Source organism: Passer domesticus, chromosome 1 (assembly GCF_036417665.1).
Source record: "Passer domesticus isolate bPasDom1 chromosome 1, bPasDom1.hap1, whole genome shotgun sequence".
Lineage (NCBI taxonomy): Eukaryota > Metazoa > Chordata > Aves > Passeriformes > Passeridae > Passer > Passer domesticus.
The window spans coordinates 130463900-130483119 of record NC_087474.1 but is presented as its reverse complement, the minus strand read 5'-3'; the positions used below and the strand labels follow the sequence as shown (position 1 = coordinate 130483119).

At 35.2% G+C, this 19220-nt stretch overlaps 1 protein-coding gene and 1 long non-coding RNA gene across 7 annotated transcripts in view; one reads left to right on the top strand and one right to left on the bottom strand.

Annotated features, from left to right (window-relative positions):
• Window positions 1-19220, bottom strand: part of HNF4G (hepatocyte nuclear factor 4 gamma) — a 62006-nt gene that overhangs the window by 6649 nt on the left and 36137 nt on the right. For 4 of the 6 annotated variants that reach the window (XM_064389631.1, XM_064389650.1, XM_064389624.1 and 1 more), the window contains 5 exons: window positions 12610-12778; window positions 10188-10282; window positions 6622-6728; window positions 2337-2492; window positions 220-307 (listed from right to left, as the gene is read on the bottom strand). In XM_064389631.1, coding sequence (XP_064245701.1) covers window positions 220-307; window positions 2337-2492; window positions 6622-6728; window positions 10188-10282; window positions 12610-12755 — 592 coding nt within the window. In that variant the 5' untranslated portion in view covers window positions 12756-12778. Of the gene's footprint in view, window positions 1-219; window positions 308-2336; window positions 2493-6621; window positions 6729-10187; window positions 10283-12609; window positions 12779-15621; window positions 15830-17012; window positions 17147-19220 lie in introns of those variants that run through there. The other 2 variants (XM_064389639.1, XM_064389606.1) reach the window with 2 other exon arrangements.
• LOC135281087 (uncharacterized) overlaps window positions 1-19220 on the top strand; it is a 74780-nt gene that overhangs the window by 53183 nt on the left and 2377 nt on the right. The window lies entirely within an intron of this gene.

Sequence of the window (19220 nt, the reverse complement as noted above, 5' to 3'; positions counted from 1 at the left end):
TTCTGCTATCCAATAGACCTTTAACTGTATTAACTCACATAAAACCATCCACCTGCTTTTGCTGGAACAGGCACGTGACATTATGTCATTAATAGCTATTTAGCATTTACAGAATGCATTGTTTGATTGTGCCAGAACAGTCGTCCCACTTAAGTGACTACATCGTTGCTAATGTACTATAACATCACCATCAGTAAGTAAAACAAAACCAATATTTACCTAAAAGTAAAATGTCCTTATATGCCATGGACCGCTTTGCTGCTCCAAGCAACAGGTGCTCCCCAGCATGTGCTCTTAGCAGGGCAACCTCATGAAAAAAAACCAGCAGACTCATTAGATGATAAAGCAATAAGAGCAAAAGAAAAGTGGATGCATATTACTGTGTGTTAGGAACATGTTGAAGACTGTTAAGATTCCAATGTAAAATGTAAAAATCGGAACACTATAAAAACAGTACTTTCTAATTAAACTGTCATCCTCTCTCATATCTAGCATTCTGTCTAGATTTTAAACATAAGGATCTGCAAAATACTTCTCTATAAATATACTACCTGCATTTATTTCCTAGTGTGTATTCCCTTCACAAAGTCTTCTCTGGCATTTTAAGTTGACACTAAAGACTCCAGTGGGCTGTAATAAACTGTCACAGTAAATTTGGTTCTATCAGTGTTTCATTTTTCTCTTGAACCAAAAATTTATGTGACACTTAAAAGAGCTTTTTCCCAACAAACCCAGATATGCTAACAGAGCCACTATTGTCCACAAAGAGGATCCCAATTTGTACTAGGAGGGAACTTGTGTTTATTAGTTTTCTCTTAGTCACCTATTTACTTTCCCCTAGTTTTAATGTCTTGAAATTTCAGAACTGACCTTTATTTCCTGAAAGAACTCATCTCCTGACAAGTATTTCTAATCCAAGCCAGTCACGCTTATGTGTTAAGATTTCAGGTTCTCAGCAGAGCTACCTTAGCTGCTTTGGTCTCCTCTGTGGTTTGTAAATCAGGCAGACTCACAGAGCAGGAATCATTTTTTCAAAACCAGATGGCTTATTTCATAACTGAAAGCACAATGCCCCTTAGAAACTGGCTATCACAAATGAAAAAGTGGCATTTGTTTTATCTTTCAACATCTTCGTCCCTACTTTTCTAAGGTACTTAAGGTTGCAGAGTATTTTCCAACATGTCCTCTTCAAGCACAGCAGGGGCATTTTCAGCCTATCATTCCAAGCTGATATTTTTTTTTTTTTTTTTTCAAATGCAGATAGGAACATTTTAAGGATATTTGATACTTTCTCTTTTTCTACATGCTATCTTAACAATAAAAGTAGCAATATTTTTTCCTTGCTTTTGTTGCCTTTGTGTAGTAATGACATTTGAAATTCTTTTTCACATGAACAATTTAAATTTATTTGAGTATGTTGAGCTTGTAAACATATGTGCTCTGTGGGTCTGCAAAGACATCATTTAACTTCTTTTTTGGGGAATTTCCTGTGGCCTGAAATATAGCCATATTCATGAGGAACGATATAAGGGGGAATGACTCAGTTCAAACCAAGGATGACCTAACACTTGCAGGATTTAGTTAAAAAACTGGGATACTGAAGTTCATAGAGTGATTTTCAAGATTAATCAGATTTTTATGTGGAATCAAGAGATCCCAAGCAATGAATTAATCTCCTTCTGAGGCTGCTTGTCAGAGAACTGATCCCCATAATGTGGAGATTCTGGTTCTGGGTTTGCTAGCACAACCTACTCTGAAAGCCAGTGATATATTAGGATATATTACAGATATGATGTTAGATCATGCCTCTGTCATAAAAAGTCATAGGAATTTTCAAAATTTGGTGCTTTTTTCCCTTACATTTATTACATACAGTATAATCAGTATAATTTTAGTACATTGTATTGTATGAAAGATTACTTGCTATGGATTGATATCAGTATGTTTGGAATTTGATTGAGATTCTAATCACTTTTGGTTTTTGCAAGTAGAGAAGCCTTGCTTCAAATTAAATAACACGCTGTCTTATACAATATTATAATGAAAGGTGAACATGAAAGGAATACTTTTTAAGGTCAGAAAAAGTTCTGCTTCCAAAACACTACAGAAAGAACAAAACACTTAAAGCCATGCTGCCTTGCTGCTTCTTTTTGTTCATGTCTTTTCTGTTGTGGTGGTGTTACTTCACAACTTAAATAAAATAAATTAAGAGGGTAGGCCTAGTACTCAGCTCTATTTGTTCAGACAAAAAAGAATGAGTGCTTCATCCTGACATTTAAATATCACAGGAATAACAGAGCAGTAATTAGATATTTCTCTTTGGTCTCCTTTTATACCTGGTCATCGAGTGGTAGTTCACAGAAGCCTGGAATATATTTAGCCCATTCCACCAGGACCAAAAGTTGTTGCTTCATAGATTCACAGACATCACTAACACCAGCAATTTTCTTAACATTTATATCAGTGCTAGCACCAGGACTGGAAATTGAGATCTGGCAATAATGAGAGAAAAAATGAATTATGTTAACTTTCATATAATTTTATTTTCACTGGTTAATAGCATATTTAAGAAAAAATCACAGCAGTAATCACAGATACTCTTGAGAAACTCCTTGATGGTATGGACCATTACCCTGCACGTAAAGTATAAATTTTTCTTTCTCATTATTACCAGTATGCATTGCAATATGCTAAAACCTTAATTAATCATATCATGATACAATATCTTCTCATTCCACAATACTATTTTTAAAAATACTAGAGCTCTTTTCATTTGTAGAAGGGAAGTGTTTTGGGTTTTTTTTCCTTTAAAATGGTTGACATTTACTTCATTTCAGAAAAAAAAAGAAGAGTTCCAGTGGTATGTAATAATATTAAGGGACAGAGATAATAAGACAAAGAGAATGATAAAGGGGGTAGCATATTCTTCTAGTACAAAGACAAGTATCATTAACTTTAGAAGGTAATACAGGGGGGTTTTAGTGCCTGGAGGAGAACGGTTTGTAATGATGAAGTAGTGGTATAGGCAGAGCCTGAGATGTTTCAGAGGAACTGTAAAGGATATGAGTGTGCATTAGACCACCTGCAGGGAACAGTGTTCTGTGAAATGGCAAGAGAGCAATATCTTTCTGGGCCTGAAGCTGGGGCACTTCTACTGAGCCAATTCCTGAAATTCTTAATGACTTTTCAAGGAAAGGAACAAAACCAGGCTTTCTCTTGAGCCAGGCAGGAAAGCTGGCTTAAGATAAAGGCAAACCTGAGAAGGTAAGGCCAGTTTATAGTTGCTATCGTACTAGGGAAGCAAAAAGTAAAAGGAAACAGAAAAGGAAAAAAAAAAAAGAAAAAGGAAACAAAAGAGAAGAAGAAGAAAAAGAAGAGAAAAAAGAAAAAGTGAAAAAGAAAATGAGAAAGAAAAAGAAAAAGAAAAAGAAAAAGAAAAAGAAAAAGAAAAAGAAAAAGAAAAAGAAAAAGAAAAAGAAAAAGAAAAAGAAAAAGAAAAAGAAAAAGAAAAAGAAAAAGAAAAAGGAAAAGAAGAAGAAAAAGAAAAAGTGAAAAAGAAAATGAGAAAAAAGAAAAAGAAAAAGAAAGAAAAAGAAAAAGAAAAAGAAAAAGAAAAAGAAAAAGAAAAAGAAAAAGAAAAAGAAAAAGAAAAAGGGAAAAAAGGAAAATAAAAAGATAATTGTACAAGGTCTATAAAACTAACTTTCCTTTTATATTTTATTACCAAAAGCATATTCAGGAAATTATGTAGCGTGATTATCTTCCTCGGGAAAATAAATTAATTGTTTGGTCTTCCACTACCACGTTCCTACACTTTTCAGGACGGTGGAAATTATTTAGTTTGACTCCGACCAGTTCCTTTCATTCATATACCCATGTTAAAGCCCCCAGTGGGATCTGTAGTGAAATCCCTTATCCTTGGGTAGTCAAAAGGAGTTGTACTTCTGAACTAAAGCTCTGTGCTTCCTACATAATTCAGTAGTGTAAAACAGTGAAAACAGCTTAGATATTTATGTCAGTTAACCAGCTGAACATTAGCTGTCTGGGAAATACACCAGCGAGGCAGGTGAAAAATTCCTCAGACACATAATTCAAAGTCTATCATGTAGGACAGACATAGAGATATTGCCTCTTTGTAGACAGGGAATGTGTGAAATCCATGCTATAATCATGAATCCATTTCTGGCATCTCCTCTACAAAAAGGAGTTTGAAAATACTGATATTCATTCAGGTGAGAGCTACCAGAGCGATTCAGTCTAGAAAACCTTCAGTACAGAAAGACAGTAAAGAAATTCAATACATTTCTTTTTTTTTCCAGAAGAGTAAAAGGGGCGTTGATCATGATTCAAAGGTACAAAGAGATTTCTGATAGTAGGTCACATTCTGATCTACCTGAAAATGATACTAACCATGCAGCAACTAGAAGATAATACAAGAAGGCAAAGAAGAGGTAGCTTGTTTAACTGTTAGACATACTGACTCATGAAGTTAACACATTGTCCTTCCCTTAATATATTTAATCAAAGCTGTGCATTTTTATAATTTACATCTTACATTATAAATTACAGTCTCCATGGTGAAATTACTTGGTGAACTTCTGCTGGGGATTCATGGGATGACTTCCATGGAGTTCATTATGAACACCTAGGATTTCATGTCTTGACAATGATATGAAACTATGAACTTTTCAATTTCTATTTCTCTATTGCTTTAACCTGCCTCTCATTTATGGGTTACAACACAGGACTCACTGCCTTGATAGAATCATAGATTAGCACAGGTGAGGAGGGACCTTCAAAGATCATCTAATCCAACTTTTTATGGGAAAGAAATCCTGGAGATTATCTAACATCCAATTGCATCTTGAAAATCTTCAGTGATGAGGACTCCACCACATCCCTGGAAAGGTTGCTCCAGTAATTGCTTGTTCTCACCGTAAAAAATTTCTTATATTGAGGTGAAATCTTTCCCAGTGTAACTTTTACCCATTAATGAGTTGATGAACATGAAAATATAACACTGTTGTTCTGAAAACCTTCAGGGACAGATGTCTTTACTCATATGAGAGTTCAGCATGCCCTTTTTATGTTTACATAATACTGGAAACCTCTCCCAGGTCTGTATGAGAAAAATTGTGCTTAGACAATTCCCCCCCTTAAGAGTTCTTAAGGAACAGAATTACTAATTTTCCCCATTTATTATTATGAGCACTTCAAAAGGGATGAAAATATCTATTTTTCCTTATTTAATATGAATATTTCAAAAGAGGTGAATGCCACCCTCTTCCTCATTTCACAGCTGAAGTACTTGGATAATCATTTGGGACACTACCACCTCCTTTAAGTGTCTTCTCAGGACTGAACTCATCTTACAGACCTATTCAATTGAGGGAAAAAGAAGTACTTTTAAGACTTCTTTGCTTTTCCATCATGCTAATAGAGTCTCTTGGACTTTGAGGCCAACATTGTATCTTCATACATGTTTGACATAGTGGAAGCAATTCTGTTCTACTAAAACATAACAAATAGTAAGTACAATAAATTTGTGTATACACAAGGAGATTTTTTAGACCAAGAACCTACTGTTTGAAAATAACTTTGTACTATAAACAGCTGAGGATGTGATTCAGTTCTTATTCCTGAATTGCATATACCAGTTGGAAATGATTAAGGAGTATTATTAAAAAAAAAAGCACAATAAGCAAGTTCAAAAAATTATGAAGGAGATAAATATAGATATATTTTTCATACTGTATAGGTAGGAAAGGTAGGAAGGTCTATTATGTTCATCTAGCCTGCCCGAACATGCAATATGTGCCAAAGACTATAACCCAGTAATTCCTGCATCAATTCTTTACAGTCAGTTCCAGCCTAAGAGAGATGCTTATAAAGGATGAGATTACAAAACATTTGGGGATGTATAAATCAGTCAGCATGAAATCATAAAGGTGGCAGTTAAATTCTAAGCAAGTTAGTAAGAGGTGCAAGAATGCAGAATCAATGACGATGATTTATCTGGGGTGCAGATAACAGTCTGGAGACTGTTCCATTCAGCAATTGATTCGATAGGAAAAGAAAAAGAAAAGAAAAAGAGAAAATGAAGTTCAGATGAGACAAAGAAAATTTAAAAGCGAGATGTGAATAGACTCTGCAGTTGGAACACTTCTGTTTGACTTACTTGTAATGTCTAAGGATATTAAAAATGGGATTTTCAAAAGAATGTAAGGAAATGAGTGTCCACACCCCTTTGAATGTAATGGCTTTGGACAAATTTTTCCCTATGCTTGCCTTGAAGCAGGGAAAGCCTGCTTCAAGGATAGATAGATGCCACCACCTGCCTAAGACAGCAACTGATTTATAAGCAGTAAGAACCATAAACCTTTATTAAGAAAGGTGCCTAAGACATATTGTTCTGGACAAAGTAGAATTTTTTTATTGACTATGCTTCAAGAATGTATTCTATTACCTCTTCTATTGAGAAGAGGAAGCTGTGTGCATTTTGGAAGTAGGGAAAAAGTAATCTCAATAATTATTTTCGATACAATAAGAAACTGAGAAGTATTTAATTTTAGTAAAAGTGGTCTTAACGCCACTAAATAATTTTGAGATAGATCTCAGTACCTGGCGGGAGAGTGTCTCGGCTTGTGACAATGTGCTAATAGAGGGACTGTTGCAGCCATCAAAAGTGTTTCTTCTTGTACTTATCCTGTCCCGTTCATTTTGTACAGCTGGAAAAGAATAATCATCTCATTTATTGACTTGTAAACACTGACACAAAGAATAATTTCAGAACTTTACTAGATTCCAGATGATAACTCTAAGAAGTGAAAGGTATGATATTCAAAGATGATCTGCATTTAGCTCTGAGTGATGAGGAAGGGTGATAATACATGTTTACAGTCTCTATTGGAACACTACTTTCCTGTAAAAAGCATGTATAACTAATGTATAACTAATTGTAGATAGACACTGAATCATCTGCACTTCTGTCACTAGCTTGATTACAGTCAAACCTCTTTCTTCCTTTGAACTTGAACACATGGTCACAATTTCAACCAATTTAATAAGTCAGTCTTTATGATAACAGCAGAAATGGACATTTCCAGACTGCCAAACAGGTCAAGTGGTACAGCATCACCACTGAAAAAATATCTCTCAGAGAAAGTATGAAAACCCTACTCATGCTCTGCTGTAGGGAACAATGAAACAGGAGTGAATCATTAATTTAACCCACTGGTAAGATAATTTGGAAGCTTAAATCTCATGTTCCTCCTCAGTGACACTGCATTCCTAGCCAGTTTATAGAATATTAACTAAGTTACGGGGGGGGAGGGACGGACGACCCAATGCGAAAACTAGCATACCAAAAAAGTTTTAGGACAGTAAATGCAATAAGGTTGTCTCATGGGGTCCAAAAACAGGCATTTGAAAGAGCTTTGGATGAGGAATCTGTGATCAGTACAAGCAAGGCTTATGAAGCAAGAAAGTATACTTTTAAACTAAAGGAAGAACATAAAAAATAAAAAACTCAGATCCTTCTAAAACCTAGATCATGACCAGGACTAGGCCAAGGAAAATAAAAAGGAAGGAAAAAAATTGTGCTAATGGAAATCTTTCTATTGCATGAGGAACTTAATTGTCTTTTAAGAACAGCAGCTTTAGTCCCAAAGATATGTTAGCTATATTGCAGGAAACAATCTGCATTACAGAATTTAGGAGTAGTACAAGAGGTTTCAATTAGAAAAAGAAACAAAAAAACCCCATATGTGAAGTGAGTAGGTTCAGGGTTTATCTGAACAATGCACACAGTTTATTCCAGAGGTGTACTAACTTTTTTGCAGGGACATTCACTGATGGGCCTTTTATTTATGTCACAGGAAGAAACCTTGTGTGGTGATAAATACACAGTATGTTGTAGACAGGAAAGACAAAATATAACCTTTTGTAAAAGAATGCTGAAACAAACATCCAATGCTGAAACAAACATAGGCAATTAAATAAATTCAGCACTGATTAGTTTTGCAAAAATAGTAAGGTATTCTGACAATATACCACTAGTGAAAATCACTGGTGGAACACACCACCACAGGTGGATGCTTTAATTTTCTTCTACATACATGTAATTTTGGATTATTGGACAAGACTATGCGGCTTAAGCTTTATTGTCAATTCAGGCTAAAATTGCCTTAAATAGAGACTCCATGAGAAGGGTGGTACATTTGCTCAAAGAGACTTACAAAGCTTTTAATAACTGAAGCCTCTCTTACCTTTGTCCCGAAGAAAAGAAAGAGATTTGCTAAAAACATGAGCAACTGTCATAGACTCTATGCTATACTATGAGACATGCCCTGATCATGTAGAGAGGTTATAACAAACAAAAGCAATGTTGAAAGTCTTAGATGCAGTGGGATCAGAGTAGGGCAGAATAGTGTTAAGTGGGTTAAAAATTTTGTGCCATGCACTAGGCTCCATTAGCATCTAGAGGGAAATGAGCATTTCTCTGTTTTGGGCTCCCCAGCACATGAAAGATGCTGGAAAACTAGGTAGTGTCCAGCAGAGGGCTATGGAGATGTAATCCACAAGATGCACAAGTAGATACAGGCATCTTTGTTTATGTGGAAAAAAAAGGAGCAACATGGATGCGAGGGTCTTCATCTCTGTAGCATACAGAAAATGGAGCCAGATTCTTCTCAGATGCATAATGAAAAGACAAGAACCAATGGACACAATTCTAACTGGTTATAAGGAAAATAAACCCTTCCCAATGAGGGTGGTCAAGTACTGGAAAAGCTTGCAGAGCAAGAGGTTGTTCAACCTCCCCTCTCACAGACTGTGTAAATCTGTCTGGATAGGGTCCCAAGCAACCTGACTGAACCTAGATGTCAGCCTTGGTTTAAGCGGGAGCTGAACTAGATGAATTCTACATGTCCTTCTGAGATAAACTATTCTTTAATTCCAGGTTTTGAAAGTCTGTAAAGTTCTGGTATTTGCAAAACTTCTAGGGCTGCTGCATATTCACAGATCTTTCCCTTTCTTCACATGAGATTCATAACATATATACAATATGTTACTGACTTAATGGCTCAAGTTCCAAAAGGCCAAAGTGTCTTAAAGGAGATCCACATTAGTAGGCAAACATATTTCACACCCTGTGCAATACTGTTTAGAATATCCCCATACAGCTTAAAGCAGAAAAATCCATTTTATCTCATACCAATAACTTGATCACTAGCCAACAGTATCTGCTACAGGACAGATACTTAATAGCATAAAGAAAAAGTTTCCTTTGTAGAGACAAAAAGAATGATAGCCACATTACAAGAGAACTAAGCATTCACATTTCAGGCTGGCCTGCAAGCAGATGCACCATGCTCCAAACAAAAAAGGTAGCAAAGTTTGTGACAAACCAGTTTTGAGTGTGTATTTGAAATGGGTATCTTTTGTCTCTACATCATTATTGTCTTTGAAACAACAGCCCAAAAAATAAACCCTCTAATATTTGCACTGCTCTTCTTTCACTGCTGCTCTGCTCCTGTGGCGATCTGGGTCTTCGACTATGACTGAAGAATCACTGTGACACATGCTTCTCATATCTGTCAGTGAGATGCTAAGTAACAATTTTCCTATATTAAGCCCTAGGGAAATTAGATTTTTTTATTAATTAATGTGCACACTCCACTGATAGCTACCGCTACTCTTCTCACTACTTTTTCACTCAACTTCACAGTCCTTTGTCTGGCTTAAATGTTTCATACATTTAAATTTAAGGGAAGAACCAGTAAACTGGCCCTGCCATTACTTAGGGCAGGGGAAAAAAAAAGTCAGAGATTTTTTACTCAGTTTTGGTAAACATTTTAATAAAATCTCATGGTTTGAAATATTTCAGCATATGGCTCAATATGTAGAAATCAATTAATTTTGGTACTGGAATTAATGAATTAAACACTTGCAAATTCACTTTAAATCCATGGACTTGTTAATGCTCCAAGTGCTAGAACTGCTTACCCACTTGAAAGTTAGAAGGCATACATTTCACCTCAATATAAAATCACTTTCCCATTATGAAGGCATTGTGGCAGACTTTCCACTGGTTTATTCTGCTGGAGTTTTTTAGAATTTTCATTATATTTCAAAGCTAATTTGGGGTTTTTTCTCTTTGTATATAAAATAATAAATGACTCCATTACCTTCCTTTTTCATTCCTGCTCGAAAACACTTTTTTAAACGACAATATCTGCATTGATTCCTTTTGTCCTTGTCAACAATACATTGTCGGTTGAATCTATCAGAGACAAGAAAAGGTAAATATATAAAGCATTAATAAAGTAGCACCCTGATTACAAAGAAGAAAACAACTAATCTGTCCTGTCAGAATAATGTCTATAACCACAGAATTTTTTCTTCAGTTGTATTGATTATTCCTCTTTATTAATCAGTTTTGAGAGGTGTTTTACACCTGCTAATTTTCTAGGAATATATGTGTGTGTATAAACATATGTATACATTGGAATAGCCAAGTGTGGAAAATTTTGTAGGTATGTACATAATTTATACCCCAATTGATTTGTGAGGTAAATCAGTAACTGGCTGCATCAAATGGAAGTGGAAGAAAAAAAAAAGAAGAAAAGCTGCAAATGGATAAAGGAAAGGACAATCAAAGAAAAAGACAAATGTTGTTGCCATAGAGGAGCCCTTTAGCTGCAAAACCATTACCCTGGTCTGGCAGTGTTTACTCCTTCTGGGAGGTAACAATGAACAAACTGCATGTTTTATCACTACATGTGGCAACCTGAACAGGAAATGAGAGGAACCAACACAATGAAATAAAGACTTGAGGAAATACATGGAGCATGACACTACAAGGCAGCTTACCCAGGCTATTACGCACATCTACTGGTGTGCCTAAAGGAAATGCATATGAGCCATTTTCCCCTCTCTCTGTCTATGTCTGCCTTTTTTTCTTTGCACGTGTTTGTTAGATAAACACACTGAAAAAGCATAGCTCTTCCTGACATCACTTATGTCAGCTCTTAACACACCACTTTAGGAGTATGTCTATGCTATATCACTATATGATGCCTATAAGGGAGAGGTTTCCTTTTAAGAATATTACGCAACCAAAGAAGAGCGTAGGAAACATTTCCAGTAACAAGCCATTCTTATAATAGTTTTATTGTCACCCCATGCAATAGCACAAGGGGTCAGAGACTGGGGGCTACAGTCAGTTCACCACGTTTTGTCTGCTGCTGCTTCCTGCTCAAGGGAGGACTCCTCTCAGTCTTCACCTGCTCCACTGTCAGGTCCCTCCCAACAGAGACAGTTCTCCACAAACTTCTCCAATGTTAGTCCTTCACATGACCTTAGTTCTTCATGAACTGCTCCAGCATGGGTGCTTTCCACAGCACGCAGTCCTTTAGGATTGGGCTGCTCCAGCAATGGGTCCCCTGTAGAATCAACAGTCCTGCCAGAAAACCTTCTCCAGTGTGGGGTCCTCCTTCAATGGGGCAGGTCTGACCAGAAGCCTGCTGCTGCACAGTCTTCCCATGGGGTCACATCCTTCTTTCAGGCATTCACCTTCTCCAGCAGCGGGTCCTCCATGGGCTGCAGGTGGATATCTGCTCCCCTGTGGATTTCCATGGATTTCACAGAGACACGTGCCTCATCATGGTCTCTTTGATGGGCTGCAGGAGAATCTCCTGTACTTAGAGCACGTCCTCCCCCTCCTTCTCCACTGATCTTCTTCACTAACTGCAGAGCTGTTCCTCTCTCATGTTGTCACTACTCTCTTCTCTGGCTACAATTTTCTTCTGCACAATAATTATTTTTTCTTCTTGAATACATTATCCCCAGAGGCACTACCACCATTGCTGATAGCAAAGCTCAGCTTTGGCCATCTAGGAGCTGGTTGGCATTGGCTTCAACAGACACAGGGTACATTGCTGACAGTTTCTCACAAGAATCCCCTCTTGTAGCTCCATCGCTACCAAAATCTTGGCATGAAAACCCAATATTCCCCTTCAGTGATTTGTTCAAATGCATTGAGTTTTCCATATATTCCGCTCATGACTCAAAAGGGACAGTTCGGAGCCCTCAGCCTACAAAGATAATTTCATCAAACATGGTGCAGTGTGATGTTTTGCGCACCATTTGGAAATTAACAGATTGCCATTCAGACAGACAGGGGAAAATGGCTGTTCAAAAGACCTGTGTGTCACACCAGGTGGGAGTATGTGCAGATGTGTACAGTCCCTAAAACAAGACTCATAAATCTTCCACTTTCTATTCAGAAACTACCTTCATAAGGAAAGAATTTTAGAAAACAGTTAAGCATTACAATTTTCATATGATCATTTTTCCTTTTTTTTTTTTTTTAGGAGATGACTTTTGTAATCACAAATAAAGGAGTGAAACAGCTTCTGAGTGATGTGGTGATATCAACAATATCATCAAGCACCTGGAACATAGTTTCTGGAATGTGTAATATCGAGTAGCATTCCTTAAGAAAAAGCTGAAAATCCCCTGACATAACTGAAAAATTCTGATCAAGTATAAATATAATTTTTGCTTAAATTCATTAATTTAGTGCCTCTAGATGAACTTTTGAAATACCTGCATGAATAGACGTGGTTTTTCCTTATGCTACGTCTAAAAAATCCCTTGCATCCGTCACAGCTGGAAGCACCATAATGTTTTCCAGTCGCTCGGTCTCCACATATTGCACAGAGACTACTGACCCCGTTGTCAGCAGCATTCATGTTGACAGCTTCTCCTGAACTGTCTGACAAGAGACAAGAACATACATAGTTATGGATAGGACTTCCAAAAATCACACCATGAGGAGGTTGTACCTAAACAGGCTTTTCCTGGCCTTTTCTCTTTTAATTGCCACTTACGATTCATAAAGCATGACCCATCTGATTACATCTGGTTCTTACTGACATGAACACTTTCAAAGTGATAGAGATGTTAAAAGAATTTATGAAGTTCATAACAACAAATAATTGTGGTCTAAACAAAAAATTAAAGTTCACTTCTGCATTTATAATTACACATATGTTCCTTCTAACATAAAGAGGAACTTTGGTACAAAGCGGTCTTAATTGGTAAAGATCTCATGTATCATACAAGCTGGCAATAGCTGGCAACTCTCTTAAAAATATTGATGACATTAAAAACAGGAAAAAAGATGGATTTTGTACAACTTAATTTAAAAAAAAAACCAAAACAACAAAAATACAGGCTAAGAGCATTAACACACTGTTAACATGTCTGTTATTTCCTTGAAGATATTTTTGACAGGATCATTGGTGAAGTTTTTCCTTGCACAGAATATTAGCTACATGATTAACAATTAGTCACTGAATATGGTAAACAACTACTGAATAAATTCACCTGAAATCAAACCAGGTATATTTATTCTTTGAGTCACAATGTTAACAGACACATTCAAAGAAACAACTGCAAAATAGCTTTTTCTGTTTTGCTTCTGGTTTAAACTGAAGGAAAACATACCCTAAGCATTTATAGCTGTTTTGTCCAGGAGAGAAAAGAGTGCCACATTAATCAGATATGCAAAAATGAATTCAAAAGTCAACTACATGAGTTCATGAACAGTATACAGGATGAACAGTAAAACTGTTAATATTGGTACATACTGTATAGATGTTATAGATCTATAATGTATGATACTTGTATAGATCCAACCGAAATGTAAAATACAATACATTATAAAATTTTCATTGTGTCCCACAGAGCTTAAAAGTTAAAGAGTTCTTCAGATACAGAGAGAAGTGACCTTTCTGTTTTCTTTTGGTTTGTTTTGTTTTACTGAGCTGTAATTGATAGGAATTATATTAAAAAAATTATTAAACTAAAAGAAATCTTAGAGGTAAGAATTCAGTTCCATAAAGAATTTATTTTAAAATTACGATTGTCATGACTGGAAAATTTTAAACTATTTTTAAACTAGTTACAGAATTGTTTTAAAAAAAAAAAAAACCTTTCTTTTGGAGTTTAGTAGCTTTGCATCATATAGCAGAATAATTGAAAATAAAGTATTTAAATGTTATGATGAAATATTTCACAGCAATATAAGTTGTGTTCTGAACCAAAATGTCTAGAAAACTGATGTGGTGTTGAAAAATTCTTTGATTTCAACAGAACTGTGTAATCTGCCTGAACATGACTTGTTAAACTTCTCTACATGTTCCTAATTAATTTAAACCGCTAGAAAAGATAGACTGGAAGGTTCATAAGGGGCAGCTTTCAGTTCCAAACTAGCATTGTAACAACACAATTTTTTTTATAAATGCTATAAGAAAATATTTAGGCTAAACTCAAAACAAACTCTAAACGTAAAAAGGCTGCACCTGATAACTAATAATTATCAAGCTAATCACTTACAGTGATATTTAACCAGCTTTATCGCCAACACATAATGCAACCAAGCACAACCTCCCTAATCTGCCTTCCCATTTTATTTAAAATTAACAGATCCAAAAGGGTGCTATTCAGCAAAAAGCAAATGACCAATGAAATACCCATATTAGAACAAAAAAGCAGAGAAATCATCTGAAGTTATATAATCATTGTTGACAACTACAAATTTAGTTAGTGCATAAAGTTCTGTTTTTTCTTCCTAAATCAATAACCAAATCTAACCTTCTGTTTACTAAGCTTGCTGTAATTTGACATCAGAAATTCAGATAAAACTTAAAGCCCAACAATAAAAAGTTAATTAGGTTCTATATGGCAGGTGCTAAATATTTTTCCTGCAAATCACTCTATATCAGTTCTGTCTTTTAAAAATACATACTACTATAGAACTAGGAATTATCCTTTAAGACACAATAAACCAACATTTTTAGTGTATTAAAAGATTTGAAAGGCCATTTTTGAGTAGTTTAACTTGCTTGATACTTTTATTCACAATTCTTTTTGGTTTTTTTGTCACTACTACATGGCAGAATGAAATGGTATGCTTTCTATTTCAAGCATAAATTATTGAGAAAAATTCTCAAAAATTGCATATAAAATAATCTACCTAAAGTATTACATTAGCCAAATGTAAATACTTTTTCTCAACTAAACATTATTCTCTAAAAAACCAATGTGATTCTTTTTAAATCTCTCTTGTGCATATATTCACTTAGCTAGAAAGGCTAGATTAATAATGCTTAAATTAAAAAAAATATGAGTACAACAATTAGAAACTAGGCATCAAGAAACAGTAGCTAATTTTTTCCACAAACCTCTAGATAATTTTGTCCTTTCTTTCTGAAAGTTATATACAAAATATACGTGCATGTCCAAACTGTCAATACTAGTTATTCATTCGTCTTACAGTAAATAAAACAACTGCTGAATAGACCTTTTTTTTTTCCTTTGATTAACTGACTGGTGACAGTACGGCTACTTTATTATATATAACCTCTCTTTTATTTTCCTTAAAGAATTATAATGTTACTAACTCAGAGTCAGCGATGAAGTGTAAGAGAGCAGATTTGTAGTTTCAAAACAACCCCCAAATGCTCCATTAATAAAACATTTAACTAACACCTTATAGCATTACTACACTTTTCTGTTAACTGGCTCGAATTTGCCTCAAAGGGCAGAACTCACCATTGCCATTATACAGAATCTGCATAGTTTCGAACTCCAGTGCTGTATATGTTGGATCTAAAACTTCACTGTAGTTTGCCATTTCCATGTCCAGTATTGGTTCTGAGAGCCGCATCATTGAATGCAAAGGCAGTGAAAAAGCTGTTCAAATGTACAACCTTCCCATTCTGTTTCACAGTGATTGATAATCCAAAGTTAACTATAACTGTGTCACTTGAGTGCAGCAATGGGAGGAGCTGGAAAACTGCTTCTGCATGCTGTATTTTACCTGGGTTTTTTTTTTTTTTTCTTTTATGATACAGTGCAACATTTCTGATAATCTTGGAATGCTTTTTGAAATAATCTTATCAGGAGTTGTACTGATTCAAGTTCTTGCATGAACCCAAGGACATGCAGGAAGCTTCCCATCCCTCATGCCTTGCACATTTTGCTGTCAATGTGTGGTACGAACAGTTCTAAACAAACTACTCTGGTTGTTCTATGTAGAAACTAAGGTCATATGCCATTTTTGCTCTCTCACTTTAGAACAATAAGGAAATGTGATATGATTATGGACTATCTCAAACTATACCCAAATCACCTACCTACATATTTTAAAAGACAGCTGTAAAATCTCCCATTTTACAGCTGGTAATGTTCTTTCCCACTGGCAATGATTTAGGCATCCTTAGGCAAGGCTTCAAGTCACACAAGTCTGCAGCAAGGCCCGTTCATAAATCCCCTCCATCACATACTGTGCTGCTGCAATGGCTCCAGGCACTGCCACCTCAGACAGTAGCTTCCTGCTCTAACCCTTCTTCATACAAAATGTGATGGCTGCATGGCATTTCCAAGCACCAAGAAATATTAACCACCGCCTCTGTAATGAAGAATCTCTGGGTGGGTCCACAGCTCATCAGCTGGTAGACATACAAACCCAGTTAAAAACCCTCCTGTAAAGCTGCTTGAATCTGTGCCAAATATATAGCTGAACAGCAGAATTTCACTTGCTGATCTGGTGCTTTCAAATGTTGGATAGCAGAATTTCATATGTTATTATTCTCAATACATTCTTTACAGAAAACTACTCTTTGCACTCCTAAAAATAGTTACATAACGATTACATATATAAGAAAACTACTCAGTTTATACCTAATTAAGAAACACTAGTAACTGTGTATACAATATTGAAATGCATATTTGAATGAAAAAATGTCTGCAGTTCCTATTCAGTAAAAGTAGCTGTAAAAGGGCACCATAAATTAACTTCTTGATTAAATAACTAAATAAATATTTTTAAAAGCAATTGATAATAGACAAGCTACCAATGAAGGAGAAAAATTTACACTAAAAGTCCTACAAAAAAAGCCTTTCAAAATTTATTCTTCTAATATCCATGTCCCCAGGGTTACCTGAGAGTCACAAATCATCCCGTCTCCTTGTGGACACGTAGATGCAGTCTCAGGCCAGTTCTCCTCCTGACTCCAGCAGAGCCCAGTAACATAATTATGACAACAGGATTCTTGTATAATTCACAGACCTATCCCTAAACCGAAGCATATTTACAGTTGTGTTACTGCTTGCACAAATTCTCCTCAGATTTTGGAAGGTCTCCACAGGGGCTGTCCTTTTCAACTTACTGCTATTCATTTTTCTCTAAACCATTCATCCATTATTATATTTAATGAGATATCAAAAAACTGCAAAAGTTACTTCTTAAAAAGAGCAGCTGATATGACTACAAATACGTCCTATACATGGCAGAAGACAAATAATATAAAATATGGTAATTTTTAAATATATTTAAGAATATGACTGAAATTTTAGAATATTTACTGCCTACAGTCATGGAAAAAAATACTCAGAAAGTGTCATTTCACAGTAGTGGAAGTGTACAAGTTTTCACAGTGTTTAAACACAGCTAATATTTCTTTCTTTTACTTAAATAAGTATATTAAATTAAGATTAGTGAAAAGCTATTTGTTGACAGCCAATATTGTTTAGGAAATCACTGTAATTTCATCATGAGATGGAATAATTTTATATTACCTGATGGCTCAGTTTGGAAAGTTTCTTCTGTAGCAGTATTTGTTGTATTTGCTACAACCATTTGTTGTATTTGTATAGTATTTGCTATAAAACTAATTACTAGTTACATAAAAAGTGATTCATTGCCTTAATATGCTACTTAGCGTAATATAAAAAGGCTTACATGTTAACTAGAATTATCTATTGTTCTTCATTGTACACTTTTTGATAATATGTTCTATAAATATTATCTGGCTTTTTAATACCAAAATTGTATGCTTACAAACATATCCATTGCATATTTTTTATTTCAAAATGCCAGCCCTGACAACATTCTGGCATATACATATAAGTAAATTTAAAATAAGGGAATGAATGGAAGATATCATGTATGACATGATCAAATCCTGCTATTCCCTCTGCTATTAGCAGAACTTCTTCAATGCTGCCAAAACAGGTCCCTTAGTGACTGCTAAAGAGAGGGAATGAATTGACCCTTCATACTTCTGTCATATAAAAACTCATTTCAATTGATTTTTTAATATGGAAAAATGTATGCTATAGGAAAGAGATTCTTTATATTATTTTTTCATGTTTTGCTAAGGAAACTTCTTACAGTCAAATCTTGCACTCATAAAAATGTGCTTTCTGGGGGATTTTTGGCATCATGAAGTACATCATGAACAATTAATGTACACTAAATCACTATAGTAAAATATTAATATGTTTTCTTTCAGCCTTAGGTGGATTAGAATGCAGTCTTGGAATTAGAGCAGTTGACAAAAGAAGCTAATGATGAACGGCTTTTGGTCTTATGTCAGTTCAAGCTTTATACTGCTCACTAGTATTCAGACTCCCTCACAGGAGATTTCTTTTCATATTGGACACCTGCACTGTTTTTCAAATTCTGAATGACACTGCAGCTTGTAGTATAAAAGAGTCTAAGTCAAGTCATCAACTACTGATAGCCAAGAAATATCAGCCTAAAGTAAGCAAAAGTTTTAAAACTGTGTAATTAGTCAAACTGCTAAGCACTTATTTGATGTAAGTGATACTGTAAATTTGAGTAAGAAATAACTTCTCAAAGTAAATTTTGCAGGAATTGTGAAGAGAAAGCTACACAATAATGGTTTTGTTCATGTGATTTTCTTACTTTTTTCTTTAAATCTGATGACCTCAGGATCACATACAGAAAGCATTCCTATCTTATCTTTAAGACTATTAACTCTGTTAATTGTTCAGCTCTCTATATTAAATGCAATCATTCTTTCTGACTGTGGTATAAAATACAGCACAACCTAATAAAATCAAGGTTATTTCCATAAAAGTCTTCCTGAAAATAAAAACAAATCTTAAACTACTATCACCACTGAAACAGTTTTGGTTCTCTCTTTTAATAAGTAGCAATATGTCCTTTTACCTTTCCAGCTTAGTAAGAAATATAGGTTGCCAGAAAAACATGTTAATTCAAAGGTTTTATTTTTTCTTCTTTCCCATGTTTTATGGATGAGAACACACCTCCACTCTATTTCCTGCTTTGCAATTACAGTGAGTTGTGGTGGACATATTTGGAAGGCATCCTGTTTTTGTCA